General features: G+C 42.5%; 1 protein-coding gene across 1 annotated transcript in view; it reads left to right on the top strand.

Moving 5' to 3' along the window:
• The window catches only part of LOC139290910 (TBC1 domain family member 9B), a 32,415-nt gene extending 12,369 nt beyond the window's left edge, over nt 1-20,046 (top strand). The window contains exons 6-23 of the mRNA XM_070912734.1: nt 138-345; nt 1,094-1,291; nt 1,592-1,738; nt 2,361-2,511; nt 2,609-2,823; nt 7,374-7,491; nt 9,413-9,615; nt 10,200-10,282; nt 10,396-10,525; nt 11,205-11,303; nt 11,387-11,455; nt 11,767-12,007; nt 12,160-12,225; nt 12,397-12,465; nt 12,913-12,966; nt 15,165-15,209; nt 15,923-16,020; nt 17,445-20,046. Of these exons, the coding sequence (XP_070768835.1) occupies nt 138-345; nt 1,094-1,291; nt 1,592-1,738; nt 2,361-2,511; nt 2,609-2,823; nt 7,374-7,491; nt 9,413-9,615; nt 10,200-10,282; nt 10,396-10,525; nt 11,205-11,303; nt 11,387-11,455; nt 11,767-12,007; nt 12,160-12,225; nt 12,397-12,465; nt 12,913-12,966; nt 15,165-15,209; nt 15,923-16,020; nt 17,445-18,050 (2,800 nt within the window). The 3' untranslated portion in view covers nt 18,051-20,046. The remainder of the gene's footprint in view (nt 1-137; nt 346-1,093; nt 1,292-1,591; nt 1,739-2,360; nt 2,512-2,608; nt 2,824-7,373; nt 7,492-9,412; nt 9,616-10,199; nt 10,283-10,395; nt 10,526-11,204; nt 11,304-11,386; nt 11,456-11,766; nt 12,008-12,159; nt 12,226-12,396; nt 12,466-12,912; nt 12,967-15,164; nt 15,210-15,922; nt 16,021-17,444) is intronic.
• Nucleotides 20,047-20,626: the final 580 nt, after the last annotated feature.

Here is a 20,626-nt window from a genome sequence, read left to right on the forward strand (position 1 = left end):
CTGTTTGTGACACCAAATCATTACAAAGCTAAATATACAGTACGACACCGAGTGAGCATACAGTACATTCATGTGCAAAACATCTTTTATTGAAGTTTGACCTGATCAGCTGTGTCCTGTCCGTATTGTTGCTGAAGGGATTTGGATGCCCGGGCTAAGAACGAGCGGTACCGGACGATGTTTCGGCTGACGCAGGACGAGCGCTTGGACGGACACACGGACTGCACTCTGTGGACGCCGTTCGCTAAGATGCACGTTGTAGGACAGCTGTTCATCTCCAACAACTACATCTGTTTTAACAGCAGAGAAGAAGACCTGTGTCAGCTTATCATCCCACTCAGAGAGGTAAACAAGCTGTTGATGAACTTTAACACTGAATCCAACAAATAAAACACCACCTTCACATCAGTACTGAAGGCCATGTGATTTGTGGGAATTTTTCTATATTGTGGACATTGAACTTCCTAACTAACTAACTACAAACTTACTTCAAACAAATGAGAACTAACACGTATTTGTTTAATTATGTTGAACACAACCCTTGTAGCCTAATATATATATATATTTATACACTATGAAGCTTGAATTTGGACAGATTATAACAAACACACATTCCAACTATACTTCAAATTTCTAATAAAAGGTGACAAAGCTATTGGTGTGCAGTTCAGGGGGCCTGGGAGAGTGGAGTGTTCCCAGTAAATACACAAATCCTGGTCAGCTCTGCCTGTGTAGACAAGTTTTAAATCCCATTAGCCTTTATAGCAACAAAGGGGTGATACTAATCAACAACACTTACAAATCTCACTGACGTATTCTTGTATGAAATGATCCAGTAAATTGTTGCATGTTTAAATATCTCTAAAACATTTGGGTCATCCACTTTGCTTCAAAACAGTGTTCATGTTTATGACCTTCTGAAGAACCTAACTCTCTTGAACCCTGACAGACCCTCCATGTTCATCTTTTAAAACTCTGGTCTTACCTGGTTGATAAGGCAATGTAAACCAAGTTAACACAAGACATGATAAGATTGTATTTCTTATTATGCTCATTGCACAGTGATTTTTACTCATCAGCCTCTGCCCCTTAGGTGTCCATTGTGGAGAAGGCTGACAGCAGCAGCGTTCTGCCGTGTCCCGTCTCCATCAGCACCAAGAACAAAATGAACTTCTTGTTCGCCAACCTCAAAGACAGAGACTTCCTGGTCCAACGCATCTCTGACTTCCTGCAGCGAACGCCCGACAGCTCATGGGGCGACACCAGCCCGCTGTCACTGATTGGTCACTCGGTGCGTCAGTCATGTAGAGGTTCTGATCTGCTGCGAGGAAAATCATTCATGGAAAACAGGATTTAAATTCTGCATTGGATCAGAAGTTATTTACTGAAGTCTAAAAGTATGTAATTATACTGCCATCATGTGTCTAAGAGGTGTAACAGTTGTCAGCTGAGCAGGTGATCATATTTCACAATTACAAGTCTTGTTCAGCTGCTTAGTGTCGGCTGGTTTCAGACATTAGCAGACAGGAGAAGAATTCACACAGTGATGTAGTTTCAGTTTTATTATTTTGATTGTCTTTTATGTCCTCAGGCGTCCTCCACCGCCTCCTCATCCTCGTCTGCTGGTGCTGAGTCCGTCCACAGGGGGCGTCATTACCACACTGGTCTGCCGACAGCTAGCCAGGGTCTGCTGCAGCTCTACCACCGAGACGCACCGGAGGACCTGGGACCCAAAGCTGTGAGTTCAAGTCCCAACACCTTTTAGATATTGAGTTGGATACTGGTACTGGTTGGATACTGGTTGTTCTGATAGATACTAGTGCTGATAGATAATAAGGACTACCAGTACTGTTAGACACTGAGGAGAACCGCTACCGTTACTGATGAGTAACAGTATCATTAGATAACAGTAGATGCAGAGGACCCTTAGATACAGAGGAGTACCATTACATACGGAGAGGTACCGGTTGATAACGAGAAGTACCGTTAGATACAGAGGAGTACCAATAGATACCGTGGAATACTGTCAGATACCATGGAGTACTGTTGGATACTGAAGAATACCTTTAGATACCAAGGAGTCCCGTTAGACACAGAGGATTACCTTTAAATACAGAGGACCATTAGATACTGAGGAGTACCACTAGGTACAGAGGACTGTTAGATACCGAGGAGTGCCAGCACACACTGAATCGATTTGTTTTTCGATTTTTGGGGATTAGACAAGTTATTGATCCAAACCAATCTGTTGATGTGTACGATGAAGCTACAGTTCAATGTTCCTGTTTCAGTCTGTGGAAGTAAATCCTCCCTCACCATCTCCTCTCCTTCCATCCTCTTTTACCTCCTCCGTCCTGCAGATGAAGGAGAAGATGAAGGAGGAGGCATGGAACATCCATTTCTCAGAGTTTGGTCGAGGTGTCTGCATGTACCGAACCTCCAGAACCAGAGAACTGGTCCTCAACGGGATCCCAGAGCGCCTAAGAGGAGAACTGTGGCTGCTGTTCTCTGGTCAGTGTTTGTTCATTCATTGACTCACTCACTCACTCATTCATAACACAGATAAACTGTACTTTTATGTATTCACCTGTCCACCCGCTCCACCCAGGAGCGCAGAACGAGATGGCAACCCACCCTGGTTACTATGGCGACCTGGTAGAGCAGGCCATGGGGCTGTGTTCATTGGCTACGGAGGAGATTGAGCGTGACCTTCACCGCTCGATGCCCGAACACCAAGCCTTCCAGAATGAGACAGGCATCGCTGCACTGCGCCGCGTCCTCACCGCCTATGCCCACCGAAACCCTGGCATCGGATACTGTCAGGTAAAAATATAATATTTTATAAAAAATATTTAGAAATATAACACAATCTGGCATCAGATACTCCAGGTAAATATAAAATCTAGGTTTCCCCCAGAGAAGTTGTTAGGCCCGTTGGCAAGTATGTTTTGATGGGGGCTGGGGGCTGGGGGCCTGGTGCGGGAGATTTGAAAATATGACTAAGTAATGTGTTGTTAGAAATAAGTCATTATTCAACACACATTTAAACATAACATCTATAGCAGGGTCTTACAAAGTCATCAGCATTACTTCATCAACTAATGTAACCAAGCAACCAACCATCGCCCAACCCTATAACATGAATACACATTTGCTTTATACCATTACGTCATCTATTGTTGGCTAAAATCAATGCCGTTTGTGATAATACATCATTTAGTATCATGGATCACGTTATCTGGTGAAGCAATTTGGCAAGCTAGCCAACTAACACATCCACTCAGACAGTATTTTGCTAGTCATAATGTTATTGAGGAAGCAAGTTTGCTCCTCAACTCAACTCCTCCCTCTCAGTGTCAGACTCTCAGAATTAACAGACTGATTCTGGACTTATTTCACCTGTCATGTACTACCTCACTATTTCTTTTTTTAAATTTCACCAGTGCAATGCATAACTTGTGTAACTTTTCCCCCGGGGATCAAAAAGTATTTCTGATTCTGATTCTGAAGGTTAGCCAGCTAGCTGTAACTTAGCTACACTGCATGGATCTGGTGTTGGTTGCTTCGTATCATTAGCTGATAAAGTGATTTGCAAACGGCAAGATAGCAAATTTATCAGCCAGATTAGACCTGGGAGTCTGGATGAATAAACTGACATTATCCACTCAAGACAGTATTTTGCTATGTTAGCTAGCTAGCAATTCTTCCACGCCCAATCAAGCTACATGGACTTTGTATTGGACTCTGTTTTGGTGGGTGCCAGTCGTTTGTTGACGTTAGCTAACTGAACTGAAAATGCAACTGACGTGTTGCATTACGTGGAGGAGGAGAAATGGTAGGCTAATAGCTCGCAAACACTGTCGGCCTGAAACTCAATGAAACTAAGACGAAAGTGAAAACGGAAGGAAAAATGCCACCAAAGACAACCAGTAATGCTGTTGAGGAAGAGTTGGAGGAGATCAGAAAATCTCTGAACTTCATGTTGGACGAGCTGAACAAAGTAGCTAAACAACAAGCTATGCTACTTGATCTGATGTAAGAAGTTAAACAACTGAAGAATCTTGTTAAAGAGAAGGATAAGAAAATTGATGGCCTAGAGTGAAGAATTGATGACATGGAACAATACACAAGAATGGAGGATTTAATCATAAGCATACTGGATAACATACACCGAACTTATGCCAGGACTACGGCTGGAGGTAAAAACAGAGAGGACGCCCCGACAGAGGAACTACAAATGCTGGAATGGCAAGTCATAAAGTTCCTTGAAAGTAAGAACATGAGTATTCAGAGTAACAACGTCGCGGCTTGTCACACCCTTCCCCGAAAGGATAATAAAACAAAACCTGCCATAATAGTTCGGTTTGTGAATCGAAAGCACAAGACTGAGCTACTCAGGCAGGCTAAGAAGCTGAAAGGGACAGGTGTGTACTTGAATGAGCATCTGACAAAAAAAGAACGCCAACATTTCGAGACATGCACGAATCCTAAGGAAACAAAACAAGATGCAAGCAACATGATGATGAAGAAAAGTGATGATAAGGCTAAATAGAACAACTGAAGAAGCCAAGGTAGTTACTATAAGAGAACTCAAAGACTCAGTTAAGGAACAATACAGATAAGGAACTACAAACCTTGCCTGCTTGTGCTGATATCATGGAATATTTCCTTATTTATCCTTACTCCCGTTTGGAGACGGTGATGGCTGTGCATTTTGTGGACATTATTTTGGACTGTGTGGGGAAGCATTTGCATGAACTATTAACTATGAACTGAAAAATAAATGACAGATCTTGATGAGGATTATATGTTCCCGTTCAGAGACATGGATGAGGAGGATTTTGTAGTCATTAGCAAGGATGATGTGAGTGACCATTTGCACAGACTGTATAGTAAGTATGAAAACCTGAACTTTAAAACGTTTGACCACACAGAGCATAAATTGTATGAGATTGAACACAATATTGATCCAGAAAACCACTTTTACAACAACATCAATAATGATAATTATATATTATAATATAATTGCAATATCTGAGACCTGGCTTGATGATGAGAAAGTATATGATGTGGAACTGGAAGGATATGAGTGGTTTATGATTAATAGGAACAGTAAAAAAGGAGGAGGAGTTGCTCTGTATGTTGATACAGCTTTAAGATGTAACATCACTAAACCTATGACAAATACTATAGAAAATATTTTGGAATGTATAACTGTAGAAATTTATGTTGAAACAGGTAAAAACATTGTCATTGGCTGTGCTATTGGAGCAGCATAGGAGTAACATACAAGGAACATGGAGAGTGATTAACAGCATGATCAAAAAGGAACTGTAAAAGCAGACAATCCAAATTACTATGTAAAAGGTAACAATACAATCATAAATGGAACAAAAGAAATTGCCAATGAATTTAATGATTATTTTGTAAATGTTGGATATAATTTAGCAAATGAGATTGTGGAACCAATAAATAAGGATGATGTAGAGGAAGATATTGTTCATAAAAACTCCTACTCCAGCTTTCTTAGGAGTGTTATAGAATGTATAGTGAAACCATTGACACATATCTGCAATCAATCCTTCCAAACAGGTATGTTTCCTAGTAAAATGAAAACAGCAAAAGTTATTCCAATTAATAAAAGTGGAGATAGACACCTATTTTCCAATTATAGACCAATTTCCCTGTTTCCCCCCGTTCTCAAAAATCCTAGGAAAACTATATGTGCAAAGGCTTGATAATTTCATAGGAAATATGGCTTCAGAGAAAATAGGTCCACCTCAATGGCAGTGATGGAAATGGTAGAAGAGATATCTACAGCAATGGACAACAGGGAATACATACAGTCTTTTGATACTATTGATCATAACATATTAATGAAGAAAATGGAGGGATATGGTATTAGAGGGATAGAGCATACTCGTGGCTAAGAAGTTACCTTGATGACAGATATTAGTATGTACAAATAAACAATGTCAAATCTGATTTATTGAAGGTTACCTGTGGGGTTCCACAAGGATCAATGGTAGGCCCTAAACTGTTTATATTGTATATAAATGATGTATGCGAAGTGTCTAAATTGTTGACACTAATTGATATTGCTCCGGGAAAACTCTGGAACGGCTTTTGAATACAGTAGTAAGGGAAATGAGAATTGTTAAGAAATGGTTTGATGTTAATGAGGTATCACTGAATTTAAGCAAAACAAAGTTTATAATTTTTGGTAATTGGCAGATCATTAATCAGGTCAAAATTATGATCAATGATGTGGAAATAGAATATATGTTTGTATGTATAATATATTAAATATTATATAAAACTAAGGATATCCTGAAGCAAAACTCACTATATATAGTGTATTGGTCTCTCATAGTTCCATACATTACCTACTGTGTGGAGGTATGGGGAAACACATAGAAAACCAATACTAATTCAATCTTCATGCTGCAGAAGAGAGCGATATCAACTGTAAATAAATCAGATTATTATGAACCAACCAACGCACTATTTATCAAATAACATGCTTTGAAATTCAGTGATCTAGTAGATCTTAAAATTGCACAGATAATGTACAAAGCCATTTACTTCTTGACCGTATTCAGAGGCTGTTTAAAATTAGAGAGAGCGAGTATAAACTTAGGGGAATAGGTATGTTTAAAAAATTAAGGGTAGGGACAAATATAGAACATAGATGTGTATCTGTTAAAGGGGTAAACTTGTGGAATAATTGTAACAAGAAAATAAGAACTTCACTTTGCAAATTAAAGAAAATGTTTAAAAATACAGTGGAAAACAAATATAAAACTGAGATATAATAATTGTTGGGTATGAAAGGTTTGGAATTTTTTTTTTTTGTATAACTTAAATATAGTAGGGTTGCCTATTAGAATAAGTTATCTAAAAAGGGTAGGTAAAATATGCTATAGCTTCAACCTACACCTCTTCGGTCAACTTCTTTGTTTTTTTTGTTTTGTTTATTTATTGATCTAATTATTGGATCTAATTATTGGATCAATAACCCTAACCCTAACCCATTTATTTATTTATTCCATTTATTTCTTTATTTCCTTTCAAATGTTCTCTAATTTCATGCCTTATTGTTATTTAGTGATTTATATGTGTATTCATTATGAAACAATTGTTAACAAGGACCGAAATATATGAAATGAAATGAATGAAAATGAAAAATGAAATACATTGAAAAAATCAATTTCAGTATAATTAATATATATATTCTTCACTGAAATGATTCTCAGTGACATTTAAAAACATCAAATTGTCCTAAAACTGGTGGGCCATAAGTAAAAAATAACAAAACTGATAATAAAATATCAATACAAACTGACACATATTCTCTCCTCCTCCCCATGCAGGCAATGAACATCGTCACCTCTGTCCTGTTGCTCTACTGTTCGGAGGAGGAAGCTTTTTGGCTGTTGGTGGCACTGTGTGAGCGGATGCTGCCCGACTACTACAACACCAGAGTCGTAGGTCAGTAAAAGCACCACAGTCAAAGTCTGTGAGAGCTTGGCTAACTGATGAGGTTCTTCTGGCTTGATCGATAGATATAACTGGATATCATCTGCATAGCAATGAACATTTATGGAGTATTTTCTAATAATATTGCCTAAAGTAAGCATACCTAAGGTGAATAGTATTGGTCCAAGCACAGAACCTTGTGAAACTCCATGACTGACTTTGGTGTGCATGGAGGTTTCATCGTTAACGTGTACAAACTGAGATAGATCTGATAAATATGACTTAAACCAGCTTAGTGCGGTTCCTTCTTCGTCCTCTTCCTTTTTTCATCTTTCTCATCTTTCTCCTCCTTCATCTTCTTCCCCCTTAAAATGCCCCGCAGCTGTAGTTTTGATTGTTTTGTTGTTCATTTCAAATAAGCTGGAATATTCGGGGTCTCCACTCCTCAACCTTTAGTTGAAGAGTGGAAACCCTGAATTTATGAAATCTATCAAAGACGTTGATGTAATTGTGTTTACAGAAACGTGGTGTCAAAATGATCTGCTCACTCACTGTCCTCAAGGATATAATGAAGTCATGGTGCCCTCAATAAAATTTAAAAACATATGCAAGGGCAGAACATCGGGGTTCTTTGTGTGGAATAAAGGAGATTGTTGCCTTCAGATCTCACCAGTAAAACAGGGTACATCACACATTTAGTTAAGATTAGATCAAACCCTGGGCATCACTGATGGGGATCTATATATCTGTGCTATTTATATACCCCCAGTTGATCCTCATTTTGAAGAAGACATTTTTGACACTCTCCATTCAGACATCTCCTATTTCCAGACCCAGGGAAACGTGCTTCTAACTGTAGATCTGAGTGGAACAGGAATTGAACCTGATGTCATCGACCCACAGGGAAACAACTATGTGTTTGTGCAGTGTCCCTGTTTACCGCAGCAACCATCACCCATCGGGACAACCAAGACTGTGAAATAGATCAGTGGCAGGGAGGTTGTGCATCTCTGTCGGGCCTTAGACCTCTACATAATTAAGGTTCAGATGAAATTCTTTAGGGAGAATCACATCCTCCTCAGCTGTGGGTTGAGTGTAGAAGATTATACAATCACTGATATGAACCCCTCAACTATCAGTACATTCACTGTCAAACAGCAACACCCCCCCCCTTCAGACCACAAACAAATAAATGTGTTCTTTAAAAATGAGTGACACAAAAAGGAACCCAGTAAGCCGTATAAATTAAATCCTACTTACCTGAGAAAAATAACAAATGAAAAACATCACCAACCAAACAACCCAGCCTTATACATTAGGTACAATGACATTTTAAACAAATATAAATGTACAATTAGGAACAAAAAACAAAATTATACCGACATGAAACTAGATATTAGATATTGTCAAGGCCACTGTTCAGAATCGGTTCTGGGATATGTGGAACAACATCAGTTCACACCTGGTTTTAACATGCGGCTCTCCAGTGACCACTTGTGATCGGATCTCACTTCCTGCTCATCATTTCCGTTTGCAAACACCAAATGCGTTGTTGTTTTTAACCTGAATTTGATGGATTTACTGTTTATCACAAATGAGACAAGAATTAGGTTGGAAAAACGATAGAAGCCTTCGAAGCGGAGTGTTTCTGGGGGCCTCACTGATTGCTGTACAAAAACACAATGTTATAACTTTATTCACTGATTTTGGTGAAACTAGATCATATATTACTATTACATATTTATACTGGATCAAACCATGGGCTTGTGCTTAGGGCTGTGCTTCCTTCGGGCAGTCACCCTGCCATCCCGGCTGCTACATTTTGTCGGCCCGCACCAGCTGCTGGGGGCTGGCTAATTACAGCAGCTAACAATTGAGTTTCCACATGGGGCACTGTCCTAGTCTGATCAGTTAGTTGTTTCTATCCCTGCAGGTGCTCTGGTGGATCAGGGGGTATTTGAGGAGCTGACCCGGGCCTTCCTCCCTCTGCTGTATGAACACATGCAGGCGCTGGGAGTCATCTCCACCATCAGCCTGTCCTGGTTCCTCACACTCTTCCTGTCTGTGATGCCCTTCGACAGTGCCGTCCTGTTGGTCGACTGCTTCTTCTACGAGGGCATCAAGGTCATCTTCCAGGTCAGAGTCACTACACCTTAACAACTGTTGTTGACTGATTTTTTACTTTGCAGTTACTGACTGCTTGCTGACCAACTGTTTACAGACTATTTACTGACTGACTGCATACTGACTGCTTGCTGACTGTTTACCGGCTGTTTACTGACTGACTGCTTACTGGCTGTTTACCGGCTGTTTCCTGACTGACTGTTTGATAACCATTTACTGACTGGCTGTTTGCTGACTCTTTACCAACTATTTACTGACTCTGCATACTGACTGTTTACTGACTGACTTTTTACTGACTGTTTACCGGCTGCTTACTGACTGACTGTTTGCTGACTGCTTACTGACTGTTTACCAACTGTTTACCATCTGACTGTTTACCGACTGTTGTCCTGCTGGTCATCTTCTAGGTTAGAGACAGACCTTTATTGTCTGCCATTGCCGGTAACACATTTTTAGTGTCCAGTGGGGGACTGTACCTGTCTGCGCAGGTGTATTATAAAATTTCAGGGGACATCAGACAGCAAGGTCAGCAGTCTTCACCTCTGACCTCTGTCACTTGTAACTAAACTACTTCCTGTTCATAAATCTATCTCCAGGTGGCGCTGGCTGTGCTCCACGACAACATGGACGCCCTGCTGTCCTGCAGCGACGAGGGGGAAGCCATGACCATCCTGGGCAGGTGGGAATCCAGACTGGAGTATAAATAAGTGTATAAATAAATATAAATAAATAAAGTTAAGTGAAGTACTGTTAGTGCTGAGTAAGTCAAGACTAAGTTGTGTGTGTGTGCAGGTACCTGGATAATGTTGTGAATAAACAGACGGTGGCTCCACCCATCCCTCACCTGCACGCCCTGCTGACAAGCGGAGACGATCCTCCACCTGAGATCGACATCTTCGACCTCATCAAGTCATCCTATGAGGTCAGACTGACTAAGTGAAACGTCATGATGTCAGCACACTAGTTCGCTGTCACCCTGTCAATCATTACTGTGTGTTTGTTGCTCCCCCTACAGGTCAAATCTAGGCATTCAAATATGAATTTTCAACAATTATCAAAAAATATTCTTAGGTAGAGAAATGCATCTCTTTTAATAGAAAATGTACATGTTTTATAGATTAGAGAAGTATATTTCAGACACAGATCTAAACTGGTTTACTGAACAGTTCAGGATCTCAAAGAAACAGACCAAGACACTGCACAGCGACACATTCATGGTGTGTTCCGCTGTAGCCGCAGTGTCTCTGTCTAACTCCTGTACCAGCAATGTCTCGGTCTAACTTCTTGAGTTGCAGTGTCTCGGTCTAACTCCGGTTGCTGCATTGTTTCGGTCTAACTCCTTTTACTGCAGTGTCTCGGTCTAACTCCTGTAGTTGCAGTGTCTCGGTCTAACCTCTGGAGTTGCAGTGTCTCTGTCTAACTCCTGTAGCAGCAGTGTCTCGGTCTAACTCGTGTAGTAGCAGTGTCTCTGTCTAACTACTGGAATTGCAGTTTCTCCATCTAACTTCTGGAGTTGCAGTGTCTCCGTCTAACTCCTATAGCAGCAGTATCACAGTCTAATTACTGGACATATTTTTCTCAGTTTCTTCTTCTCTTAGCAGAAATTCGGCAGCTTGCGCTCTGACGTCATAGAGCAGATGAGGTTCAAGCAGAGGTTAAAGGTCATCCAGTCGCTGGAGGACACGGCCAAGAGGAGCGTGGTGGGTAATGTTAGCATGCTGCAGGCTATTTCTAACATGCTATTGTAGACACACAGTTTACAAGTTTGTGTGTGTGTTTGTAGGTGAGAGCGATGATGACGGAGTCCGCCTTCAGTATCGATGAGCTGGAGGAGCTGTACTGTCTCTTTAAGGTCAGAACTGTTTTTAAAATGTTCAGATGTTTTTAAAAAGTGACGACAAAACAATTGTTTAATTCAATTAAATTTATATTTAATAATATCTCCTAAAGGAAGCACATATATAAGGTGAATGTGGGAGACTCATTCCTCACAAAATATACAACTGAGCGCCACAGGAAATCATTCCTGCCTGTGGCCATCAAACTGTTCAACTCCTCCCTCTGAGTGTCAGACACTCAGAAGAAACAGACTGGAAATATTCGAAATATACTACCTCACTATTACTTATTCTCGCTCTCTCTCTGTATTTTTGAATCCCTCAGTCCAAACACATGACAAGCTGTTATTGGGGCTCCAGCAGCTCTGCAGCCGAACGTCATGATCCCAGCCTGCCCTATCTGGAGCAGTACCGCATCGACCCGGCTCAGTTCACCCAGCTGTTCACTGCACTCGCTCCCTGGATCTGTGGAGGCCACACCCCCACACTGTCGGCCCGCCTCTTCAGACTCCTGGACCAGAACCAGGACGGACTGGTCAACTTCAAAGAGTTCATCACTGGACTCAGTGAGTCCAGACACAGGATGGTTTCACTCAGAGCTGCTCTGACTCTCTATTAAACTCAGGGTTTTAGTCTTCAGTGATTATCTGCAGATATTTAGATTCTTTGGTGGATCAGCATTGATGCTCAGCTTTGGTTTGTTTCTGTGTGTCTGCAGGTGGGATGTATCATGGAGACATGACAGAGAAACTCAAACTGCTGTACAAGCTCCACCTCCCACCAGGTAACAGTCACACAGCTCACCTGGGTATGTTAGTTTGTGTGTTCCTAAAACTTAGCGTTGGCGTAACTGTGAAACCTACCGACCAGACTGAGACCTTCTACTGTCTAAATACCAGGTGGTCATACGTGGACCACCAGGAGGCTTCAGTCTGTTTATTTGTTTGTTTTGCAGCTCTGTGTCCTGAGGAGGCGGAGTCTGCTCTGGAGGCAACACACTTCTTCACTGAGGATATACCACGAGGTAAACGTACTGCGGTATTTCTACTACTACTACAGTTGTACACACCTGACAGGTGACCTCCTCTACTCAGTGTTCATCACATCACAGATTGATACACATCTGTTTTGGTTTAGACGACACAATGAAACCTGCTGTAAAAATTAATGAAAAGACTGAGACCAGAATCACCTGATTCAGAATACAGTCACTCTACAGATGATTAACACAAAGCAGAAGATTTTGTCTGAAAGTTAGCATGAAATGATCGTAGTGACTCAGATCAGGTTTGTAGAAACATCCTACGGATATAAACTATCATGAATCAGTTTTTTTCTGTTTGATTGGCATGAAAAATCTTCTCATTAACAGATTTCAATGTTTCCTCTGTCACTTACATACTGCCTGATCTCTCTCCTCCCTTCTTCTTCTTCTTCTTCTTCTTCTTCTTTGTGTGATGTTTCCTTCTAGAATCTTCCTTCCTGTCTGATCTGGACATTTTGGGGCAGCAGGATGTGACATCAGGTTTGTGTCTTTGTGCTGTTGTCCTGCACTCTGACACCTATGCTGTCAAACATGTTGCACCTCTGGCCCCGCCCACAGCCAGTGATGTCACAGCAGCTGTTTCTCACCTGGACTGTGCTGTCAGTTTGTCTCTTGAGTTACCTTGTCACTGCAGCATCACAAGCTGTAACACAACTTACAAACAGGATGACAAAGTTAAAAATAGATTTTAACATATTTGAAGAATATGCAACCAGGAGGACGTCGAGCAACTCAGTGACCTGAGTCGCATGACCTCCTCTCCACCATGGAGACCTGGAAGAAGACAGACAGACAGACAGACAGACAGACACACGAGACCCAAAACTCAAGCAGATCTTTCACAGAAAGAGAGAGAGACGGAGAGAGGCAGACACAGAGAGAGAGGAGAGGCTGAATCTCCCGGAGGATGAAGATCTAGATCCAAAACATCTGGAGAGGGAGGGAGAGAGAGAGAGAGGCACACAGCTGGGCCTGGGTCAGTTGTGCTGCTAGTTGGGCGGCAGGTAGGCCTTTGTGCTCTGACCCCAAAAACTGGTTCTATGTATGTGAAACGTCACATCTCAGGTGGGGAAGGAGAAAAGTTGGTGAAGGAGGTGGAGCAGGACCAAGTAAACATAGTTCCTGTAGTGACTTTCAAAAAAAACAACTAATACCTAAATTAGCCTCTGAGGGGTGCCCTTGTTTGGACATTGTAGATCTTTGGATTCAGTTTGGATTCATATTCGATCGCAGCAATTTCTTTCAGCTAATTCAGATTCAAACATGCTGACATGGTCAAAAACTGTTTGCTTCCCATCCACACACGTGATTCTCATCACCTGGAGCTTACCTGTGTGACTTCCTAAACTAATGCTCCACCCTGGGTTCAATAACTGAACTGGACGTGAATACCTGATGTTTTAGATAAGGATAAAATAAGCAAACAAAAACTACATAATGCCTCCAACAGTTGGTAACAGCCTCATCTAAATCTGACTGGTTGCCTTGAACTTCTGTGTTGGAGCTGGAGGACTCGGAGAAGACTTTTCTCTGGCAGAGGTCATGATACTCACTGGAAAGCACTACATTGTTCCCCTGGAGTGAGTCGGTAAGTTCCTCAGTCTTGTTCAGCAGTGAGAGTAAGATGGAGATTGAGATCAACAGGTGGATTGGTGCAGCATCAGCAGTGACAAGTACGCTGTATTGGTCTGGTGTGGTCCTAATCCTGTTGGCAAAGAAAGAGATGGTGGATCCAAGCAGCAGAAATTTGTTTGCTTTGCAGAGTGTCTGCACTCAGCCTCAGAGACCGGTTGAGGAGCTCAGAGGAGAACCACTGCTCCTTCATGTAGAAGCTGTCAGCTGAGGTGGTTCAGCATCTGATCAGGTCCTCTTGGATGCCTTCCTGAGGAGGAGACCTCTGTGTTTTAAAGTAGTATGAAGTGTGTTGGGGAGGTCTACTTCACGTGTTTTAAAGTAGTATGAAGTAGTATGACTGACTGTCTGTCTGTCTGCCTGTCTGCCTGACTGACTGACTGACTGACTGACTCTGTCTGTCTGTCTGCCTGACTGCCTGCCTGCCTGTCTGTCTGACTGCCTGACTGTCTGTCTGACTGACTGACTGCCTGTCTGTCTGTCTGTCTGCCTGCCTGTCTGTCTGTCTGACTCACTGTCTGTCTGACTGCCTGACTGCCTGACTGCCTGTCTGTCTGCCTGACTCTCTGTCTGTCAGTCTGTCTGTCTGACTCACTGTCTGTCTGTCTGACTGACTGCCTGTCTGTCTGCCTGACTCACTGTCTGTCTGTCTGCCTGACTCACTGACTGTCTGTCTGTCTGTCTGTCTGTCTGTTTGTCTGACTGACTTCCTGTCTGTCTGACTGACTGACTGCCTGTCTGACTGACTGCCTGTCTGCCTGTCTGACTCACTGACTGTCTGTCTGCCTGACTCACTGACTGTCTGCCTGACTCTCTGTCTGTCTGACTCACTGACTGTCTGTCTGCCTGACTCACTGACTGTCTGCCTGACTCACTGACTGTCTGTCTGTCTGACTTACTGTATGTCTTTCTGACTGACTGTCTGAACTCAAAGTTGTTTTTTTTGAGAAACTCACGGTCAAAGTTACTTTGTTAATCTTTTCTGTGATGATGATGTTGATAATGATGATGATGAAAGTGATGAAGATGATTTCCTGTCTGCACAGGTGAGGAGGGAAAGGATGGAGGTGGAGACAGCGAAGAGAAGAAAGGTAAATGCCCAGCCTCCTGTTGACTGTGTGCACAGGTGATGTACCTGTCCTGTACAGATGAAGTGTCCAAAGCAAACCTCCACTCTTTGACATCACATGACTGTGACTAGTCAGTTTGAGAACCAGGTTCAGGTGGATGAGGTCCACTGTTACCTGCACAGGTACTGAGATTTTAAACTCTCTGAACAAACGAGCGGGTTGGTGTGAACAAAATTAGTTCTTTCAGCGTTCAGTTTGTTCAAGAAAATAAACTTTATTTTGATTATTTACAGTCCATAGCTTATAGGAATTAAAGTATCTCTCTGAGTGCTGTAAACATTTACATGGAAATCAGTTTAAGGATGTAATTTAAAACTAGCTAAACTAATGAACCAATGACATGAAATTCAAATGTGGTGGTGACGTATGGTGTAGTTCGTTTATAGCCTAATGTAACCTCTTTACTTCTGGCAATTCCATGTACACTTCATAAATCGTAAAAGTGCTGTTTATTTGTGAAGATTATGTTGCTGAACAAAATGTGCCAGTATCATAAACGTTTGTTTGCCACAGAGTTTATTTTCTCCAATAATCCAAAATCTAAAGAATCTCATTGGCTGTTTGTCGAGGGAACCAGGGCGATGCTAACGTCCGGGTTGGCCTACAAAGATACATCATCCCTGTAGGACTCTGTTATACATCCATGGTGACCTCTGACCTGTGTGTTGTTTCAGAGGAGAAGGTGAAGGACTACAGGTACTACCTGAGGATGTGGGCCAAAGAGAAGGAACCCAAGACAGAGACCATCAAAGACCTGCCAAGGATGAACCAGGTGAGGAGGAGATCAGGTTCAGGTTCAGTCATCTGAGAGTCCTAACCTGTCTCTCTCTCTGTGCATGTTAACCTCTCTCTCTCTCTCTCTCTCTCTCTCTCTCTCTCTCTCTCTCTCTCTCCCTGTTTCTGTGTGTGTGTGTGTGTGTGTGTGTGTGTTAACCTGTCTATCTCCCTGTCTCTCTCTCTCTGTATGTTAACCTGTCTCTCTCTCTCTCTCCCTGTTTCTCTTTCTGTTAACCTGTCTTTCTCTCTGTGCATGTTAACCTGTCTGTCTGTCTCTCTCTCTCTGTTAACCTGTCTGTCTCTCCCTCTCCTTGTCTCTCTCTCTATATGTTAACCTGTCTCTCTGTGTGCATGTTAACCTGTCTCTCTCTCTCTCCCTGTTTATTTCTGTGTTAACCTGTCTATCTCCCTCTCCCTCTCTCTCTCTCTCTGTTAACCTGTCTGTCTCTCTCTCCCTGTTTCTCTCTGTGTGTTAACCTGTCTCTCTCCTTCTCCCTGTCTCCCTCTGCATTAACCTGTCTCTCTCTGTGTATGTTAACCTGTCGCGCTCTCTCTCTCTCCCTGTTTCTGTGTGTGTGTGTTAACCTGTCTGTCTCTCTCTCTCTCTCCCTGTTTCTCTCTCTGTGTTAACCTGTCACTCTCCCTCTCCCTGTCTCTCTTTCTCTCTCTGTGTTAACCTGCCTGTCTCTCTCTCTGTCTCCCTGTTTCTCTGTCTCTGTCTATGTTAACCTGTCTCTCTCCCTCTCCCCGTCTCTCTGTGTGTGTTAACCTCTCTGTCTCTCTCTCTGTCTGTGTATTGGCCTGTCTCTCTCTCTCTGTTAACCTGTCTCTCTCCCTCTCCCTGTTTCTCTCTCTGTGTTAACATCTCCCTCTCCCTGTCTCTCTCTCCCTGTCTCTCTCTCTCTCTGTTAACCTGTCTCTCTCCCTCTCCCTGTTTCTCTCTCTGTGTTAACCTGTCACTCTCCCTGTCTCTCTTTCTCTCTCTGTGTTAACCTGCCTGTCTCTCTCTCTCCCTGTCTCTCTTTGTGTATGTTAACCTGTCTCTCTCTCTCTCCCTGTTTCTCTCTGTGTCTCTCTTCCTCTCAGTCTCTCTCTCTCTGTTAACCTGTCTCTCTGTCTCTGTCTGTGTTAACCTGTCTGTCTTTCTCTCTCTGTATGTTAACCTGTCTCTCTCTCTCTCTCTCTGTCTATGTTAACCTGTCTCTCTCCCTCTCCCTGTGTCTCTGTGTGTGTGTTAACCTGTCTCTCTCCCTCTCCCTGTCTCTCTCTCTCTCCCTCCCTGCTTCTCTCTGTGTGTTAACCTGTCTCTCTCTCTCTCCCTGCTTCTCTCTGTGTGTTAACCTGTCTCTCTCCCTCTCCCTGTCTCTCTCTCTCTCTCTGTTGACCTGTCTGTCTCTCTCCCTGTCTGTCTCCCTGTAGGAGCAGTTCATAGACTTGTGTAAGACTCTGTACAACATGTTCAGTGAGGAGCCTCTGGAGCAGCAGCTCTATCACTCCATCGCCACCGTTGCCAGCCTGTTGCTGCGTATTGGAGAAGTAGGAAAGAAGTTCAACAACGGCAGCAAGAAGACCAACACCGCCGCCACTCAGGCTCTGTCCCCCGACCCTCAAAGGGAGGACGGGCCAAGCGAGGGGGAGTCAGGTGAGTCTCAGGTGTGTCGGGCTCTGGCAGACGCTCAGCTGGAGCCGGTAGTTCCGCAGACATCCGACGAGGAAACTAAAGACGACACGTCAGTGTCGTCGTACTCGGTGGTGAGCTCCGGCTCGCTGCAGTGTGAGGACATCGCCGACGACACAGTGCTGATTGGCGGCGGTGAGCAGAGGCAGGGCAGCGTGCTGGATGTTGATTGGTCGATCACCTTTGAGCAGGTGCTGGCGTCGCTGCTGACGGAGCCGCCGCTTGTCGACTACTTTGAGAAGAAGAGGGACATCCAGAACAAGATGGCTGCCTGTAAAGCCCAGCGGGTGGTGGAGCGTCAGACAAGCTCCGCCTCCGACCACGAACTCACCCAGCACTCCACCTGACTCAGCTCCACTTGTCTACCTGACTCACCTGTCCATCTGACTCACCTCCACCTGTCCACCTGAGTCAGCTCTACCTGACTACCTGACTCACCTCCACCTGTCCACCTGACTAACCTCCACCTTTCCACCTGACTCACCTCCACCTGCCCACCTGACTCACCTCGTGTGTTTGTTTGAGACTGAGGCAGCAGGGATGCTCTGCTCAGGTGAGTCAGGACCAATACAGATCCTTTATTTAAAGATCAGCTGATCTGATCAGGTGGTTTGTGATGATGTCGGCTCCTGATTGAAGCATCCCTGCTGATGTCATTTTAACAGACTTAGACTCTGATTGGCTATTTGGTCCTACAGAGACAGAGAGAGGAAACACATCATCATTCTGATTATGAGGATGTGATGTCACAGACTAACATGTGATGTCACAGACCATCACAGTCAGGAGTTTCAGAGTTTGTTCAGGTTTTCTTCTTCACGTCCAACTGAGACTGAAAACAACTGAACCAACAATCCTGTGGCATCACTTTAAAAACAGTCCAGGTGACCATACGTTTGTTACCATTCAACACAGGTGTTTCACTGTTGGCCCTTCAGGGATGGAGGGCTTTTGATGTGAAAGAGATGGAGGAAGGGTTGAGTTGTTCTAACAGCAAACAGCACAAAATGTACACGATCAGAGCAGAGACCAGATATAAAACTGATAATCATGAATAAACACCTGGATCTCCACTCCAGGTAAACACATGCCAGTCCACTGTTGCAGAACTCAGCTCCACTCAGGATCAGCAGTTCGATCCGTAGGTGGATCAGCTGGTTGATCAGCAGGTAAATCAGCTGGTGGATCAGTAGGTTTGTCAATAGGTGGATCAGTAGGTGGATCAGCAGGTAAATCAACAGGTGGATCAGTAGGTGGAGCTGTAGGTTTATCAGCAGGTGGATCAGCAGGTGGATCCATAGTTGGGTCAGCAGGTGGATCAGCAGGTGGAGCTGTAGGTCTATCAGCAGGTGGATCTGTAGTTGGATCAGCATGTGGGTCAGCAGGTGGAGCTGTAGGTTTATCAGCTGGTGGATCAGCAGGTGGATCAGCAGGTGAAGCTGTAGGTTTATCAGCAGGTGGATCAGCAGGTGGAGGTGTAGGTTTATCAGCAGGTGGATCTGTAGTTGGATCAGCAGGTGGGTCAGCAGGTGGATCAGTAGGTCTCTGTTGAGGTTAGATGTATATAAATAGTCTGAGACTCTGGAGGATCACCTGGACTGAAAACTAACAAACTGAGTACTAACAGACAAGCAGGTAAAAAAACAGGTGAACTGTGTGCTGACAGAACTTGGGAAGCCCCAAAGTCCCAACACAATTTTTTTGTTGAACAAACTTTTACTCACAAGTTAAACAAATTTAAACAAAATTATCTCCATATAATCAAAGTCCTAAAATCAAATTTTCTTAAAATAAGTGAAAATATCTGACAGAGAAAATTTCAACATGTTTCTGACAGGTAAACCAGGGTCCATTCACCTGAGACAACAAAAATAAAAGTTGATTTAAATAAGTTGATTTATGTTGGAAACAGGCTGAAATATTATTTTTATTTATTTTTAGAAAATGAAACTTTATGGACTCAATTACATAAATAATGACTGAATGAGGAAGTAAACAATTATCTACAGAAAATAAAAATAAACTTGTTTAAATGTTTTAGTCTCTTTCTGTACAGTTCTGATATATTAACTGTATATTAATCATGAGATCGTTTTGCCTGAATAAACTCATGTATCTGTTTCACTCAGGTGAGTTCACACCTGTTGACTTTTATTCTGATGTCACTGAAGCCTTGTTTGTTTGTCTCTGCTGCCTGTTTCTGATGACATTATTCCTGTTTACTTCTTGTCAGAGGACGTTTCAGTGTTTTATTCCGTTTTTTCTCTGTTGTCTTAAACCAGTCTTCTTTTAAAATCCATTTTATTGATCAATTATCGATATGAATTCTGTTGTCTAATAAATACTGAGGGAAATTCACTTTTCTACTTCTGTGGTGTTCATTGATTTACAAATAAGAAGTGAAAGAAGCAAAAAGTTCAGCTGCAGTCAGAGTTTTAGTTTCTGCTCATTTCACATGAAAGCAGATTTATTTTAATTGTTTTAAAAGAGAAATCTGTCGGTTGGTTTTATTTGTACATTGTCAACTTTTTATTTTATAACAATGTTATTACAGATTGTAAACAATCTCTAACTTAGAGTTACACACATTTCTCAACACTCTTAAGATTTCTAATATATTAGAACAAAAGGTTTCTCCAAACTTTCACTTTTCTTTAAGGGCAACCAAAATGTTGAAATAATGTGAACAGACTGATTCTTACATCTAATGTTTAAACAACTGATCAGGTTCATTGATTAGTGACACCATTCAGACTGAATCCTTCTGTTTATAAGAAGCTGTTGTATTCAAATGTGTACATACAGAGAAAGTACGGAAACACAGCAGAGAAGAAACGTGATATTGCATTTTTAATAAACACAATCAGTGCTGTAGTCCTCCGGCCTGCAGGAGGTGCTCTCCTCCGATACAACACACTGCGGC

The sequence above is a fragment of the Enoplosus armatus genome, chromosome 10 (assembly GCF_043641665.1).
Source record: "Enoplosus armatus isolate fEnoArm2 chromosome 10, fEnoArm2.hap1, whole genome shotgun sequence".
NCBI lineage: Eukaryota > Metazoa > Chordata > Actinopteri > Centrarchiformes > Enoplosidae > Enoplosus > Enoplosus armatus.